Source organism: Salvelinus alpinus, chromosome 20, assembly GCF_045679555.1.
Source record: "Salvelinus alpinus chromosome 20, SLU_Salpinus.1, whole genome shotgun sequence".
In the NCBI taxonomy this organism is placed as follows: Eukaryota; Metazoa; Chordata; class Actinopteri; order Salmoniformes; family Salmonidae; genus Salvelinus; species Salvelinus alpinus.
The window spans coordinates 22,763,487-22,779,613 of NC_092105.1; the positions used below are offsets into that span (position 1 = coordinate 22,763,487).

Consider the following 16,127-nt stretch of genomic DNA (forward strand, 5'->3'; position numbering starts at 1 on the left):
TATCCAATACGAATAATAATATGCATATATTAGCAACTGGGACTGAGGAGCAGGCAGTTTACTATGGGCACCTCTGTGCACCTTTCATCCAAGCTACTCAATACTGCCCCTGCAGCCATAAGAAGTTAACAGATTGGATTCTGCCCGCTAAGGACAGAGGCAGACTATCCCAGCGTTGTAAGTCTGTTTTAACTCGAGTGACTGGACTTACGAAGTTAGTTTTATGGAGGGTAGCCAAAGGTGTTATATTCAAACCTAAATAGGAAAAACCAGAGGGTGACAGACGGAAAGGCAGGGCTCCAGGGTGAATTTGCTTGGCAGCGGGGTTGATCGGAAAACATTAACTTTTCTGAATGTTCAATTTGTAACCTGAGAATGATCCAAATGTGTTTAAAATAAGCCGTATGTTATAGACAGGGTTAGTGATATATAATAGTAGATCATCTGAATACTGTGACACTTTGTTCTTCACCAGCTCGGTGGAGACCATCCATGGTTTTACTTGAGTTTCTCTTTACCAGCCTTTTCCTCTTTGCAGGAGAACACAGAGCAGCGTCCGGTGCCGGTCTCTCTGTACTGCTCCAACCGGGCCGGGCAAGACGTCAGCATCGCAGACTTCCTGGTTAGTGAGGGCCTCGCTCTGAAAGAGAGGAAGCCACAGTGAGTAACAGAACTCTGTGTGTGGATGTATGTTTCACAGTTGAGTATAATATGTTTCCTAGGACCCATGTCTTTCTGCTGGCTCTACTTATCTGCCCTCTTTGTCCCTGTGTTCTGTGCTACAGAGCGTCCCCCATGCCTAAACTAGAGGAGTTATCAGACTCTGACTCCAAGTTCAAGGGCCTTCAAAACAGGACACCTAACACAGAAAACCAGCCCCCCACCCCCTCCTCTGACTGGTCAGTTTCTCCCCGACCCCTCTCCACTGCCCCTACGCCTCCCAAACCGGCCCCCCGTACTAACCCCTCCCCAGAGAAAGTGAAGACACAGGCCTACTGCCCCCCTGAGCTGCCCCACTGTGGACGCACTCTGATGACCATCTCTGCCATCGGAGAGGATGGCCTCATCTACGCCATGACGCAGTACGCAGGTACTCTCCTTTCTACTGCTGTTTACCTCTGCGCTCACTCTCTCTCACACACACACACACCCACATACACTGAGTTTTACACAATTTGACACAGACTTTCCATGACATAGACTGACCAGGTGGAAGCTATCCCCTTATTGATGTCACTTGTTAAATCCACTTCAATCAGTGTAGATGAAGGGGAGGAGATAGGTTAACTTCTTACGGATCATTGGGACGCTAGCGTCCCACCTCGACAACATCCGGTGAAATTGCAGAGCGCCAAATTCTGAAAATACAAGTGTCATACATCATTTAAAAGCTTAACTTCTTGTTAATCCAGCCGCTTTATCAGATTTCAAAAAGGCTTTACGGCGAAAGTACACCATGCGATTATCTGAGGACAGCACCCCGCACACAAAAGCATTACATACATTTTCCAACCAAGCAGAGGTGTCATGAAAGTCAGAAATAGCGATAAAATAAATCACTTATCTTTGAAGATCTTCATCTGGTTGATCTGGTTGCAATCACAAGGGTCCCCGGCTACATAACAAATGGTCCTTTTGTTCGATATCCCCAAAAAGTTTCTTTGGCGCGCTTGACTCAGTAATCCACCGGTTTCCCTCGTTCAAAATGCATACAAATGAATCCCGTAAGTTACCAATAAACTCTTCCAAACATATCAAACAACGTTCCTAATAAATCGTCAGGTACCCTAATATGTAAATAAACGATACAATTTAAGACTGAGAATACCGGAGATAAATAACGAAGTGCACGCCCTCACCGGAACGCGCAACAAACGCGACAGCCAAAATGGGAGCCACTTGTGTTGTTGTGCTTTGCTGGCATGCATCTAAGAAAAATAATTCAGTTTGCCCCACCAAGATTTACATGCTAAAACCACTACTGTGGTCATCATAACAGCCCTAGGTGACACACTCAATATTAGGAAGGTGTTCATAATGTTTTGTACACTCGGTGTACATGCGTAATTACTGTGTGTTTGTCAGGGCGTCAGTTTGAGCAGCTGCGGGAGCGTCTACAGCAACACATAAAGACCCTTCCCAGGCTGAAGCCCTACACCTGGAAGAGTGTCCTGGGTTGTGCTGTCATGGGCTCTGACATGCTCTGGTACAGAGGAGAGGTGCTGGAGGTCATCGGAGGTCACGTTAAGGTACAGACACGTTTTTTGTGAACAAATAAATACTGGGATTTTGAACAGTTTATACAAATGATGTCTATACAAAACTTACAAGACCCAACCTATACGTGTGTGTGTGTTTGTGCCAGGTGCGCTACGTGGACCAGGGTCTAGTGGAGAACATCCCAGTGTGTCACGTCTACCCCACAGTGTTGTGTGAGGACATTCCCCAGCTCTGTATGCCCTGCCAGCTGCACGGCGTCATCCCTGTGAGTGGACTAGATTCAGAATCGTGGTGGTTCAGTTCAGTGTTCCATCTCAGTAGCTTCCTCTCCTTCATCTACATCATCTCTGTCTCTGTTCAGGTGGGCAGGACGTGGCAGTGGGATGCTGTGGCTCTGCTGAAAGAGCTGCTGCTAAACCGCTGTGTGGACATGCAGGTTATGGTGAGGTGGACACTACATACACAAAGATGGTATGTTAGTGCTAGGGGGATATGAGGTGATCCTGTCAGTTTGAGTAAGTGTGAGTGTCTCACTATAAGCTGCAGGCAAGGCCCTGTATCAGTTGTGCATGGACTCACTGACCTGATGTATGATGAAATGTAACAAAAAACATGACTGTGTGTGTTAGGAACTGCCTGAGGATCCTCTGGGCTGTCTGACAGTACAGATTTCTCTGGATGGCATGACTCTAAGCAGAATCATGGTTCACCACCAACACGCCTCTGTAGACCAGGCTATTGCATCCATGCAGGAGGTAGGAAAGGAGGGGTGGGTATGTTACCCTTGTTTCAGTCGTCGTCCCCCCCCCCCCCCCCCCTTTTTTTTTTTTTTAAGTAGGCTTTGATTCAACACAATTGTCTAAATCTGTGATTTTCCTCAGGAGCTGGTGGTGTCATCTCACCTAGATCTAGATGACTGGGACATTGACACAGAGGTACGTTGGTTATTCAGTGCCATCTGTATATAAGATGTTGTTTGAAATTGCTAGTATGCACTGTGATATAACTTGCCAATTACATTTGTTTATTTATTTATCGAGTGTGAGATTGTCAGTCATCCCCACTGCTCTGCTGTGTTTTCCTGTCTTATGTACAGGGGTTGGAGGACCCGGGGCCAGTACCGAGGGTGTTCTCATACCCAGACCTGCCTGAGAAAGGCGAACGCTTCCGGGTCAGGATCAAACACCTCCGGACCCCCAACGAGGTACTACCACTTCCATACCCAACTGTAATGTCAATGTCAATTCTGAAATTATTTGTTATGCCTTTTGCAACTTTTTCTACTGCGTGTGTGTGTTGCAGGTGTTCCTGTATCCCTTAGATGGCAGTAGTTGTATGGAGTCTGGTGGGGAGAGTCTGGAGGAAGCACTGAAGAGAGTCCATGACAGGATTGACCGTCTGGCCATGCTCTCGGACTTCGCCATTGGTAAACCACAACACGATCACAAGCACTTTCCATGGACTAAACTTCACACTTAATCCTTAATGCTTTTACTAAAACATTTCCATAGGGTCTTGTAACAAGGATTTATAACGAGCTAGGTGGTAAAGTGCTGACTTGTTGATCCTGTGTGTCCATCTCTCCAGAGGCCCCGTGTCTGGCAGAATACAGTGATGGGAAGTACTACCGGGCCAAGCTACTGGGCTTCGCTGGCCTCAACCCTGTTAAGATCCTCGTCAGACACGTGGACTTTGGCTCTGACGACACCCTTCCCACACACAAGTAAGACATCTCACTGTGGGCCCAATCCTACTGGAGATTGGAGCATAAGTAAATCACATTTTCGTGCAGATTGATTGTCTATATTGACAAGATAGTCAAGTGACCACTCTAACAATGGAAATACACATCCTCAAAGATGGAAGGCAGGCGGAAGGAGGCGAGATCAGGTGGGACCATTCTAGCCAATGAGAGGGCATGCGAACAACAGGCCTTAGAGCAAGAGCAGTGGTTCCCAACCTTTTTCGGTTACTGTACCACCAACTGATTTTTGGTCTGCCCTGAGTACCTCTGATTTACTCTCATGTGCATTTTACCAGTAAGCCTATGGTCTTATGAGTCCTAGTACCCCTGGTTGGGAACCTTTGAGATAGACGACTCATCTTTGTATCTGTGCCATTATAGCGTCTGACAGCATGGGCAGTGCCATTGAGGCGGTCTCCATTTTAAAGTAGTCAATTTTCTTATTCTTCATTGGCTGATTCCTCCCAATTCATAGGAATCCCCACCCTGTTGACTACTTTAAAATGGTGGAAGTCCTCAACGGCAATGTCCACGCTAAAATGGGTAATAGAGTCCTCTATCTCTATGACAACAGGCAAAAAGTATTTTTTTCCCAAAGTTGCCAGAATGCCACGTGCGTCCATTTATATCACTGTATTTGTTTACAACCTAACCATTACAAAACTTCTATTAGATCAAATAAGCCCCACATAGCAAATAAAATAAAAAACTGTTGACCAAATTAGACACTCATTGACCTCCATACAAAAATGTCTGTCATTTTTGTGGACAGATTTTGGGCAGAGTAAAAACCTCTCGCTTTGCCTTTTCCTCTCTGGTTACCGGAGGTAATATGGTGTCTTTTTTTTCTCTCCGTCAGGCTGCGTCAGATCCCGGCCCATCTCCTGCGGTTTCCCTGTAAGGCCATCAAGGTGCGGGTGGCGGGCTTCAGACCACCCCGCCTCAACCTGGAGAAGGAGCGCTTGTCCTACCGGCCAGAGTGGAGCCTGAAGGCTGCCCTGGAGATGATTGACCTGCTGCACAGCTGCTGCACCGCATCCGTTACCGTGAGCAACATCTGCCTTAGTTATCCCCGTCATATCAGTGGCAGTCATAAAAAGCTGGACAGACAATGACAAGACATTAAGTGTGGTCATGGTTATGATAGTGGATTTTTGGCATTCAGCGTCACTGTGGTCTCTGCACAACAACAGAATTGTTGCATGTGTGTATTGTGGTTATAAACAATATACCGTTCAAATACCATTCAGCCAATTAGGTCATTGTGAGATGGTAACCGTGGTGCTGTTGGTCATCTCCGCCAATCATGATAATGGTGATAATGAAGTTATAGTGTAGTTTTTATGATAATGGTGATAATGAAGCTATAGTGTAGTTTTTATGATAATGCTGTTTCCTGGTTGTCTTAGGCGACTGAACCGGAGCTGTCTGTGTTCCTGTATGACGAGGATGGAGCTCTGGTCTACCTGCCTCTGGTGGAGAAAGGACTGGCTGACTTTGACTAAGACACTACAGCAAGAGACAAAGGTGGGTTTGGCTCTCATTCAGGAGTAGTGTTGCACGGTATACCGGTGCCATGGTACCAAAACGTCATGATACCAACATTTTTGAATCACGTTGTACAATATGATACTACCACATTTTTCAGCCCTACCTATCTAAAAAAAATCAGCTGCCTCTGTTTATAAAGTCAGTTTTGTTCATCAATTGTTTTCATTAAGCAACATCAACTACTCTCTTGCGCCAGTCTAGTAATGTTCACTTTCAGGCGCATCTCACGTGTGGCAGCTATAATCAGCCAGCCGCATCCCCTACCAGCCTTCACTCACCTGCTTCTCTCTGCATCCCCTACCAGCCTTCACTCACCTGCTTCTCTCTGCATCCCCTACCAGCCTTCACTCACCTGCTTCTCTCTGCATCCCCTACCAGCCTTCACTCACCTGCTTCTCTCTGCATCCCCTACCAGCCTTCACTCACCTGCTTCTCGCTGCATCCCCAACCAGCCTTCACTCACCTGCTTCTCTCTGCATCCCCTACCATCCTTCACTCACCTGCTTCTCGCTGCATCCCCAACCAGCCTCCACTCACCTGCTTCTCTCTGCATCCCCTACCAGCCTTCACTCACCTGCTTCTCTCTGCATCCCCTACCAGCCTTCACTCACCTGCTTCTCTCTGCATCCCCTACCAGCCTTCACTCACCTGCTTCTCTCTGCATCCCCTACCAGCCTTCACTCACCTGCTTCTCTCTGCATCCCCTACCAGCCTTCACTCACCTGCTTCTCGCTGCATCCCCAACCACCCTTCACTCACCTGCTTCTCTCTGTCCGCTCTTCTTGCATATCTATTCTTCCATCAGTTTTTAAAATATAATTTGGCCGTTGTTACATCGGCGCAAAGAGCAAAGTTGGTACATTGTATTCTTTCATTGCCTGGTATAACCAAGGTCACAGGCCAGTCTAAGTAGGCTTTGTAATTTCAAGTTCGCTGTCACGCAGCCTCTGAGCGACAGAGGATAAATGGAGCACCGCTTCGAGACAAGCATGCTTGCAGATTTACAGCAGAGAACACTGTGTCTAGCCCAAATGGTTCTAGAAATATGACCCATATTAGCAAAGCTACCTTTTTTTCTTCCTGCATGATTTTGCACGCATTTTATATAATTTCACAAACCATGTCACTGGCTGTTTTAAACTAATCCCGGGTTGCTAATTATTGGTTTGATAATTGTTCAGTCATGTTACCTAGCTAGCTAACAACCGGCTAACTTTGACACTAGGTCTAGGCAATTTTGATTGGCACAGGAAGAAAGTAAAGGGTGCTACTCATGAGATGTGCTTCGAAGGTAAGTGTGGGTAGCTACAGCCCAATATGGCGACCGGAGTATGGGCGAGTCGAAAGGAGTGGGTGTATAGAAAGCAAATCAGCTAATTTTGCGTGGTTGATTGGGCTGCGCGACAAGTTGATAAGCCGGGTAACTAACGTGGCCATTTCATTCCTACCATTTTATTTCAAGTAGGATAGTAGCCTACACAAGAAATAACTCGTATTGATAACCATACATGCATGCATACATACATACTCTACTACTCAATGGGGAGGGCATGAATAGCAACACCGTGACACAGTACTCTTCGCTCCCGCTTGCCCATCACTACTGTCCAGCAACGGCGTGGGAAGTAGCTACCTAGTAGCCAATGTACGGGTGATAGTCACAGTAAGCACACAGATACAACACATGAAGCATATTGGGATACACTACCACCTTCTCAAGGTAGGATTCATATAGGCCTAATGTAAACCTAAACTATATCAGAAATTATCTTTCTGGTGCTCCTTAAATTCTGTTCTGTTAAAGTTGGGAGCTGTATGTGTTTTGGGAGAGTGAGTGGTGTGTTTCATGCAGTGTTTTCCCCTTGCTGTCACAATGACATGCATACATCTTCCTCCCATTCTATGCAGTTTTCCATTATACAATGAACAGTGTGAATTTCATTAATTACATGTTGTAGAAGTGTGAATGAATATCAGTGACAGGTTTTTTTGCGTAGCACATAACGTTTAGAAAACGGGAACGGGCTAACAGGACCCCAGGCCACTCGGCATCGTATGGTCAGTAACAACACTGCTCAGGAGTGGTTTTCAAAGAAAGTGTCATCTGTTTGTTCAAGAGAGTGACGTCAAGTCTCTGTAGTCTGAATATGTTAAGTAACCTTTCTCTCCCCCAGAGATCTGCTGTGACGTTGGACGGGTTCTTCAGTTCCCTGTTCCTTCTGCATTGTAAGAATGCTGCATTCAATATACAGTACATAAAAATCTTGAACATTGTTTTATTTTAAATGTTTTTTTGAGCAGAATGTATCTAAGTTGGCTGAGCACTTTATTTTCTATCTGAAATACTGTCTGTATGAAGGGTACAGAAGTATTAAAGTTATTTAAAACTGCTTCAATGTGTCTGACTCTTAATACACTTCCTAAATGTATGCACAGGGATTTGATAACCATTTATTTTACAAAATAAATTACAATCAGCTAAAATAAATAGGCATTTACAAATAAAACACACTCGCACCACATTAAACAAACTTCTCGAAACACAAATGTTCAACTGTGATTCAGCCTTAGCGTAAACAGTCCTAGGGCCTGTTGTCCATGACAACGTTGCCGTCCTTGTCTTTGACTCTGAGGCGTCCGGTGGTGTAGCGGGTCTCCTGTCTGCCATCTGTATAGACTGTCTTCAAAGTGCCATCTGGGTACTCCCTCCTTTCATAGTCTGCTGTGTGGACCTCCTTCTGGCCTGTGTTGAACCGGATCTCCTTACTGCCATCCCTGGAGAGGAGAACGAGGACAGTGGTGAAAAATACACGAGAGAGACGCACTTAAACAAAACCCCTTGTAACCACTGACTTCACGAAAGAGACAGATTGGGAACTCTTCATCAAGAGCTTTTACCTGACCAGATGCATGTCAGTGTAGAGAACGTGGATAGATAGGTGTGAGCTCCGTGGACTTACAGGTTAACTTGTATGATGGTCCCATCAGTGAGTGTACACTCCTCCGTCCCATCTGGATACAGGTTCTTAACTGTCTGGTCAGGGTACGTGATCTCCTTACGGCCATCAGGGAAATGCTTCTCTACAAAAGGAAATGAGGACTTATACACGTTTCGGGTCAGAACAAAGTGGTGTAGAAGGAGGTAATTAAGTATAATAATGAAAATGTTTCCATCAAATCTCACCAGTCTGATTGTTGGGGAACTGCAGAACCTCGATGCCGTCAGGATAGGTGGTGTGAGTGGTCTGGGCATCAGCATAGTAGTAGATCTATAAGAGGACCACACTCTGCAATTCATGTAAGTTTAATATCCCACTTAAGATGTCTGCACTACTGATTAAGAAAGGTGTTGAGCTAATACACTAAGGCCAGGGAAGGGTCACTATCAGTAACCCACCACTCTCTGGTCGGCCATAATCTGCTTGACGTCCCTGTTGAAGAAGGTGACTTTGGCTGTCAGTCCGTCCGCTAACACCTCCTTCCTGGTCCCATTGGGAAAGATGATGAGTCTCCCTCCACAGGCCAGCACCCTCTCCATCTTAGACAGGAACACATACATACAATGTAGAGCACTTTGAGCTCCTGGAAAAGCACTAGATAAATCCATGAATACAATCCAGAGTCATATACACAGTGCACAAAACATTAGGCACACCTGCTCCTTCCATGACAGACTGACCAGGTTTAAGCTATGATGTCAGGGCGGCAGGTAGCCTAGTGGTTACAGCGTTGGGCCAGTAACCGAAAGGTTGCTGGATCGAATTCCCAAGCTGACAAGGTAAAAATCTGTCGTTCTGCCCCTGAACAAGGCAGTTAACCCACTGTTCCTAGGCCGTCATTGTAAATAAGAATTTGTTCTTAAATGACTTGCCTAGTTAAATTTTTTAAAAGTAATATGTTAAATCCACTTCAATCAGTGTATATAAAGGGGAGGAGACAGGTTAAAGAATAATTTTTAAGCCTTGAGACATGGATTGTGTTTGTGTGCCATTCAGAGTGTGAGTGGGCAAGACAAGATTTGAACGGGGTTTCCCTTTTATCAATAATGGTCCACCAACCAAAGGACATCCAGCCAACTTGACAACTGTGGGAAGCATTGGAGTAAACATGGGCCAACATCCCTGTGGAACGCATTCGACACCTTGAGTCCATGCCCCGACAAATTGATTCTGTTCTGAGCGCAAAAGGGGGTGCAACTCAATATTAGGAAGGTGACTCAGTGTGCAGTATTTAGAAAGTCGGGCCACTGCGGTTTCTGTCTGAACGTTCCGAGACTCCACTTTCTCCTCCATAGCCTGTGATAATTGACACTTCCGCCTTGTGCTGTTTATTTCTGATAGGTTTTGAAAACTATGATGATGTCCAGTGAAAGCAGATATGCAATTTGTTGACACCACAACACAGTACTGCCTTGGATACACATTATCCTGAATCGTAAAAAATAAAAACACCTGTCAAATTAGCTGCTCTGTTTTGCTTGTTTACAGTCATTTCAGCGGGAACTGTCGGCGGCGCTCTCATTTTGTTACATCAACATTTTGAGAATAAAGGCGCTAACATGGCATCCGTTCTAAAACCTGGCCGAACTCTCTTAATATAATGTATGGCTCTGAGACAATACCTGCTTTGGGTGACAAACTAAATTCAAAATTATTTTCACAGAATTCCCTCCCAATCCTTCTCATCCCCCCTTCACCATTCCATCAGGGTGAATGATGACATCCTGACTTAGCTCTTGCTGCTCATTGACCTCTGTGGACTCAGTCTGCAGACCTGGAGCCCTCTGTGGGTACATTCAAACACCACAGCAACACTCAACAACAATGGTAGTGTATACACAGAGATCCTATTAAAATGACTAATACAGTTATGTATTTTCTCTGGGTGTATAGCAGTGTGGAGCTATGCCATGGAGGTACTTTCATTAAATAATTAAAAAGGCTAGTGATTAATGTCAGATGAAGGCTGTGCGCGGTCTTAACTCACAGGGGATAGGTTGTATGAGTGGTCGTGGCTCCTGGTCAAATATGGTTGTTCGTCTGAGCTGTAACTGTGAGTGGGATCGGGTGCTGCGGCTGGTGTAGGGGCTGACCTCTTTAGGATGCCCCTGATACCGTCTGTTTAAGATAGACCACACAATGTAGAACAATACCTCCACATATGAATGAATAAATATGATTTATTTATTTAACTCCTAGTCTGTGGTAAGTATCATGATTAGTCCATATGTAGCTGCATTCCTTGTACCTTCAATAGCAGCACTGCCTCTAGAGGAGCTACTGCTCTGTGGTAGGCTGCTCCTCACTGTGTCAGGACTCTGAACACACACTGCATTAGTCCAACAGAGAATTTAACAACCTTTGTGGTGAATTCAGAACACAGAGAATAAAACAAGAAAATCAGAAAATGGTGGTAGTAGTAAATCTGTAAACTCACTGCTGATTTGAGGCCCCTGGCTCCAAGAGCAATGTTGCTGTCGAATGGCCTGGGCCCCTCCCTCTCTCTCTCATTCTCCCGCCTGTCTTCCTCTCTGTCGCTGTCTGTCCCAGTCTTCCTCCAGGTGCTGAGGCGTAGTTTCTCCAGGGTGCGGACCTCGTCTCTCAGGGCACTGTTGTCTGAGCTCAGGGAGTCTATCTGTTGTCGGAGACGGCTGTGTGTGGTGGACCAGCGGCTCTCTCTCCACTTCAGCTTCTTGTGTAGGGAACTCAGCTGCTGCCTCAGGGCCTGGGGGGGACGGGGGCAAGGACGTTGACGGATACAAGACCTGTCTGTGTGTGTGTGTGTCTCTGCGGCAGTTAGCCTAACGGTTAAGAGCGTTGGGCCAGTAAGCGAAAGGTTACTGGTTCGAATCCCCGGGCCGACTACGTGAAAAATCTGTTGATGTGTCCTTGAGCAAAGCAATTAACCCGAATTGCTCCTGTAAGTCTGCTAAATGACTAAAACGTCTCACCTGGATCTCGTCGCGCTCCCTCTTGTCTGGTATGGCCCTGGCGGCGGCGGTGTGCTTCTCAAACACCTTGCGTTCCTTCTGCAGCTTCTTAGTCTCCTCCCTCTTGAACTCTTCAAATCTGGCCAGCTCCTCAGCCTTCTGCTGCTCAAACTCTGCCCTCTCCTTCCTGGAATAGAATACCCAATATTAATAATTTTAATATGGGGGTTATTAAATATAATTTTTGTAACAATGCCTTTGAATGAGGGGAAAACCGTCCCATTTCAGGTCAGACCCGATGGTTGTTACCTGAGATATTCCTGGTTATTCTCGTTCTCCAGTCTCCTCTCCCTCAGCTGCCTGGACTGCTGCTGCTGGCCTGACCACCCACCCACACAGAGTTTAATGCTGGTGCTACCAACTTTGGAAGGGAAAACAGTTGCTGTTGAGATGCTCCCCTGGGTTAAGAGTGTTTGCACCGTCTCTCTCACCTGGTTCGTTCTCAGACTTCCTAGGCTCTGGTGGAGGAGGGGCCTGGGTCTTGGGCTTCAGCGAGGGGAACAGCCTGGCCATAAGCTGGGAGGCGGGAGGAGGATCTGGCTCCTGGTTGGCTGCTGTGATAATTGACACCCTCTCCAGCTCGGCCCCTTTGGCCACAGCCACCTTTCTCTTCAGCGTCCTCTCTGGCGGTGAGACGTCGTTCCCTGTTATTGTGAGAGTGTGGCTGTTTCCTGTAGCAGCGCCTTTTGTTCTGATGGGGTCCTCAACGATTCTGCCAGCCTCCTCCAGGTCATTCCAGGTGTCATCGTCATCAAACACCAACCGACCCTTGCGGTCCCCCTCTTCTCTGTCCTCCAATAGGGTGGAGTCATCAAGGTCACTCTCCCTGCCCCCCTCTGCCTGGCCTGAGCCCCCCTCTCTGTCCTGATATGACCTCTTGTCATATGGAGGGTTGGATGTGGGGAGCGTGTTTTCCCAGGGGTTGCTGGGAAATATAGTTTGGTACGGCGGTCGGGCTACTTTCTCCTGATCCCCGAATTCAGAGCTGCTGTGGAACGAGATACAGATTTCCTCATGTTGTTTGCGGTCACTCATTTCATCTTCCTCCTCAGTGGCTTTTCCTTTCTCCCTCATCACAACCTCCTTTGCCCTCACAGCAGATACTCCTGATGATTCAGAGGAGCTGCTCCCTGTTCCTAGGCCACTTTTACTGGTGCCTCTGCTGTGAATACCTTTAGTTGGCGAGGGTTTGGGGGATTTGATTGGAGTGGAGGACAGGCTTAGCGGGTGGCGCCCCCAGCTACCATGGAGGGGGTGTTGCTGGTCCAGCTGCAGCACCTGTAGGTTTACATTTACTAAGCAATTGTGTAGCATTTATTTGTGAAACATACAAAAAAATGTTAATGCCATACATGATAAAAAGACAGGTATAAAAGCATTACAAACCTTCATGACGAAGGATGAGTTGGAGGAGAAAGAGAGCTCCTCGGATGCCTGCTCCAGCAGCTCAAACTCTCCCAGCTCCACACACTCCTTGTGACAGTCACAGTCCCAGCGCTGCAGCTTCTCCTGAAACGACAGCTCAAAGGAATACTCTGAAACAACACCTGGTTTTCCCTCTGCTGCTCCATCTAGTCTCAATGGACGACTTCCATTCCTCTGCAGGGCCCCAGTCCTCTCCTCAAGCCCAAGCTGTTTAATTGCAGCTGCAGGAGTTCTACTCACAGGCTGAGAAGTCCCACCCACCTTGTTACTAATCACATCCCTAGGTCTCAGAAGGTCAGGTGTCGCCATGTTCTGTCTGTGGTGACTGCTCAGGACTCCGGGTCTCACTGCCTCTGGCTGCGCTGCCTTGCTGTCTGGACTGCCACTGTCCAGGGGGGGTGAGCAGGGATCTCTGGGTCTATTCACCTTGTTGAGCACAGCAGTCTTGCGCTGTATGGGAGGCCACTGACTGACCCTCTGGGTGGGCTTGGGTTCTGAGGTCCCCTGGGGTTTGGGGTCTTTTTGGGGTCTCTGTCTGTTGGGTAATGGGGCTTTGCTTCTATTGGTGAATCTGGAGAGGCCCTCCCCTCGCCTCAGGAAGACCCTTTTGGGAATGGCACCCTCAACTGCCTCTGGGCTCTTTTGGGATGGAGAGAAGAGCTTAGCATTAGCAATGTTGCATGCCCCCAAAAAAAGGGAATGGTACTGTAGCTCCAAAGACCACCATACCTAAATCAACCTCAAACTTGTCACTTGTGTGAGCTCTACAGCCCATATTTAGTGTAGTGTAGTGATGATAGATTTAGTCTCTGACCTGCTGCTGCTGGGTGGTCTTCAGTCTCTGCTCCTCCAGTCTCAGCTCTTCCTCCAGGAGCTCCTCAAACGTCTGCTTCTGCCCCTCTATTCCTTGTTTAATGGGTCTTTAATGAGTAGACCATAAACACACAGCTAAATCGCTTCTTTGTAGTCTGTACTGTCAGTTGACAGAGAATAGTGAAATAAAAAATGTTAAGACATTTTCATCTCAAATATTAAATTAAACATTTACCTGTCCTGTGAGTCTAGTTCACTGTCATCTCCTCTGTATGCTTTGCATTCTTCAGTCATAGAGGGAGCAGAATGGGGGGATAACATGACTTCTTCCATCTCCTCATTATCACCCATATGATCAGCATTCCCACTCAGCTGATGTTTGTGTGGACTGCTCCATGCTTCTGTCCCTGTTTGAGTTACAGAGTTTGAGTCAATGCTCATGTAAAAAGCACTTTTAAATGCTTTTAAGCACCTTGGCACATTTTACATTGACATTTTAGTCATTTAGCAGACGCTCTTATCCAGAGCTACTTACAGTTAGTGCCTCCCTCTTAAGGTATCTAGGTGAGACAACCACATATCACAGTCATGGTAAGTACATTTCCCCCCCCAGTAAGCACTTTTCCAAACCAGTGTTTGGTCCTGATCCTCTCCCTCCTGCTCCTGGCCCCTTGGAGGCTGTTGGAAGGTAGGCCCCTGTCTCCAAAGCTGGGAAGACGCAGGCCCTTGTGGGGGGCCTATAGGGAAGCTCTGGGCTGTTGGGGAACTTTGAGAGAGGGGGGCGTCCCCCAATAGAGTGCCCTCTCTCCAGTCTGCTCCCGTCAACCTGGAGGTCTCTATGTAATCTGTGGGAAACCACAGTCTTGTCTAAATCAGGGGTGTCAAACTCTAACTGGTGCTTCCTGCTCCATCCAGATTGCTGAGTAATACCACCGGAATAACACAACAATGACATGGCAATAACACAGCAATAACAGTGTGAGCGTGTTTTCAGTACCTGCTCCATCCTGTTGAGCCACATGCACCATGCCCAGTAGCCTCTTTTGCTCCTCCTGGAGATGGACCAGCTCCTCCCGCTGGTGGGCTTTCAGTTGCTCCTGCATGTGCTGCTGCCACTGCCTCAGCTGAAACACAGCACATTACACTACCAATAAGCACTGCTTCCAAATACAGCACACAACATCAATAATCAGTGCCTCAATTACAACAAAGCATAGGCGCTATGGGCTGCAGTGCTTATGTTCCTGTTGTACAACACTAGACAGGCCTACCTACCTGGAAGTGACAAGCCATTCCAAACAGTTCTCAAATATTTTATGAAGCCATTCAATAATGTTTTTTTCTTACCTGTTCAAGTTTGAGTATCAGGGGTAGGTCCTGAGACTGCTTTACCAACTTCTCCATCTCTCCATGTAACGTCAACCCTTGAGACGCCGCTGCCTGCAGTCCAGCAAACTGTCTTTCAGACAAAGTCCTATCCCCAGGTCGCTGGTTCTGTTTGTTCAATTCTGTCCCAGACTCAGCATCATGGACGAGGGAATTTACACTGAGGCAAAGGAATAGATTAGCGAAGGAATCGTCCACGTCCCGGGATCCCCAGACAGAGCTATATCGAAGAGACTCAGCCAGGTCTAGGGAGTGGTTCAGGATAACCCCGGCACGAGAGATGCTTGGCATCCATCGGGCGAGGAAGTTTGTTTGGCACTGCTGAGCCTGTAACCCAGCTGGAGATGACATGAAAGTACTCTCCAGACAGGGCTAAACCGAGAGTAAATCAGAGTTTAGAGACAGGTCAATAATAAGAAGGCGTGCCTCATTCAGAATACACGATCAAGTGGCTAGCTACCTAATATAGCTAGTTATGAATGTCACAGTGTAGTTAGGCTTTAGTTACGGCAAAAAAAAATGACAGTTTAAAAGGACTGTTAGCAACAGCTTGCTACCTACAGTTTGCCCACTGTGCATTTTACACTAGTTGCAAGAAGTTGTAGATCCCTGAATCGTAAAGTACCTGTAACTACCTTATAATATGACATATTGCGTGCTAAATGACAGATATGTTTTATAATGTTGGAAACAACAGCTTAGTTAGCAGTCTAATGTTAACGTTCATAACGTTAGAACCTGCCACTCCATTGACAACGGCTTGGTTTGACTAGCAAACTAGCTAGCAAGCTTGCAACAAAGTCTTACCATGGCAGGCAAGAAAGACAACATTTGTGCTTCAATTATATAACGATGGATACATAGCGAACTTACTTGTTTACATGCGACAAGTACACGTATTCGGCGTATTTTCGTTGTGAAGACAACGAATGGGAATTTCGAGATTTCGGAGTGTTCCGCCACACCGAAACAAAGCCCGCGAGAGAGAAAAAAATGGGT

The 16,127-nt window shown here is 46.7% G+C and overlaps 2 protein-coding genes across 7 annotated transcripts in view; one reads left to right on the forward strand and one right to left on the reverse strand.

The window, feature by feature from the left end:
- rnf17 (ring finger protein 17) overlaps positions 1–7,899 on the forward strand; it is a 28,728-nt gene extending 20,829 nt beyond the window's left edge. The window contains exons 25-37 of the mRNA XM_071354930.1: positions 539–660; positions 786–1,090; positions 2,086–2,249; positions 2,366–2,485; positions 2,582–2,662; positions 2,850–2,975; positions 3,102–3,155; positions 3,317–3,424; positions 3,523–3,646; positions 3,808–3,943; positions 4,824–5,010; positions 5,374–5,491; positions 7,690–7,899. Of these exons, the coding sequence (XP_071211031.1) occupies positions 539–660; positions 786–1,090; positions 2,086–2,249; positions 2,366–2,485; positions 2,582–2,662; positions 2,850–2,975; positions 3,102–3,155; positions 3,317–3,424; positions 3,523–3,646; positions 3,808–3,943; positions 4,824–5,010; positions 5,374–5,469 (1,623 nt within the window). The 3' untranslated portion in view covers positions 5,470–5,491; positions 7,690–7,899. The remainder of the gene's footprint in view (positions 1–538; positions 661–785; positions 1,091–2,085; positions 2,250–2,365; positions 2,486–2,581; positions 2,663–2,849; positions 2,976–3,101; positions 3,156–3,316; positions 3,425–3,522; positions 3,647–3,807; positions 3,944–4,823; positions 5,011–5,373; positions 5,492–7,689) is intronic.
- A 47-nt stretch (positions 7,900–7,946) lies between these two features.
- On the reverse strand, positions 7,947–16,115 carry LOC139546498 (centromere protein J-like). Of its 6 annotated transcripts, none has more exons than XM_071354931.1 (18): positions 16,002–16,115; positions 15,090–15,500; positions 14,740–14,866; positions 14,363–14,587; positions 13,978–14,149; positions 13,744–13,849; positions 12,891–13,568; positions 11,936–12,782; positions 11,754–11,823; positions 11,466–11,631; positions 10,952–11,239; positions 10,763–10,832; positions 10,502–10,632; positions 10,212–10,298; positions 8,913–9,053; positions 8,700–8,784; positions 8,476–8,596; positions 7,947–8,290 (listed from the first exon to the last, which is right to left on the reverse strand). In XM_071354931.1, exons 2-18 carry the CDS (start codon positions 15,477–15,479, stop codon positions 8,098–8,100), a joined length of 3,897 nt encoding a protein of 1,298 aa, XP_071211032.1. In that variant the 5' UTR covers positions 15,480–15,500; positions 16,002–16,115; the 3' UTR covers positions 7,947–8,097. The 6 variants fall into 6 exon arrangements, 5 of the variants coding, with proteins under 5 accessions (XP_071211032.1, XP_071211035.1, XP_071211037.1 ...); XM_071354934.1 differs by having other exon boundaries at positions 14,373–14,587; positions 14,740–14,886; positions 15,090–15,288; positions 16,002–16,113; XM_071354936.1 differs by having other exon boundaries at positions 14,740–14,886; positions 15,090–15,288; positions 16,002–16,113.
- Between the last annotated feature and the right edge of the window lie 12 nt (positions 16,116–16,127).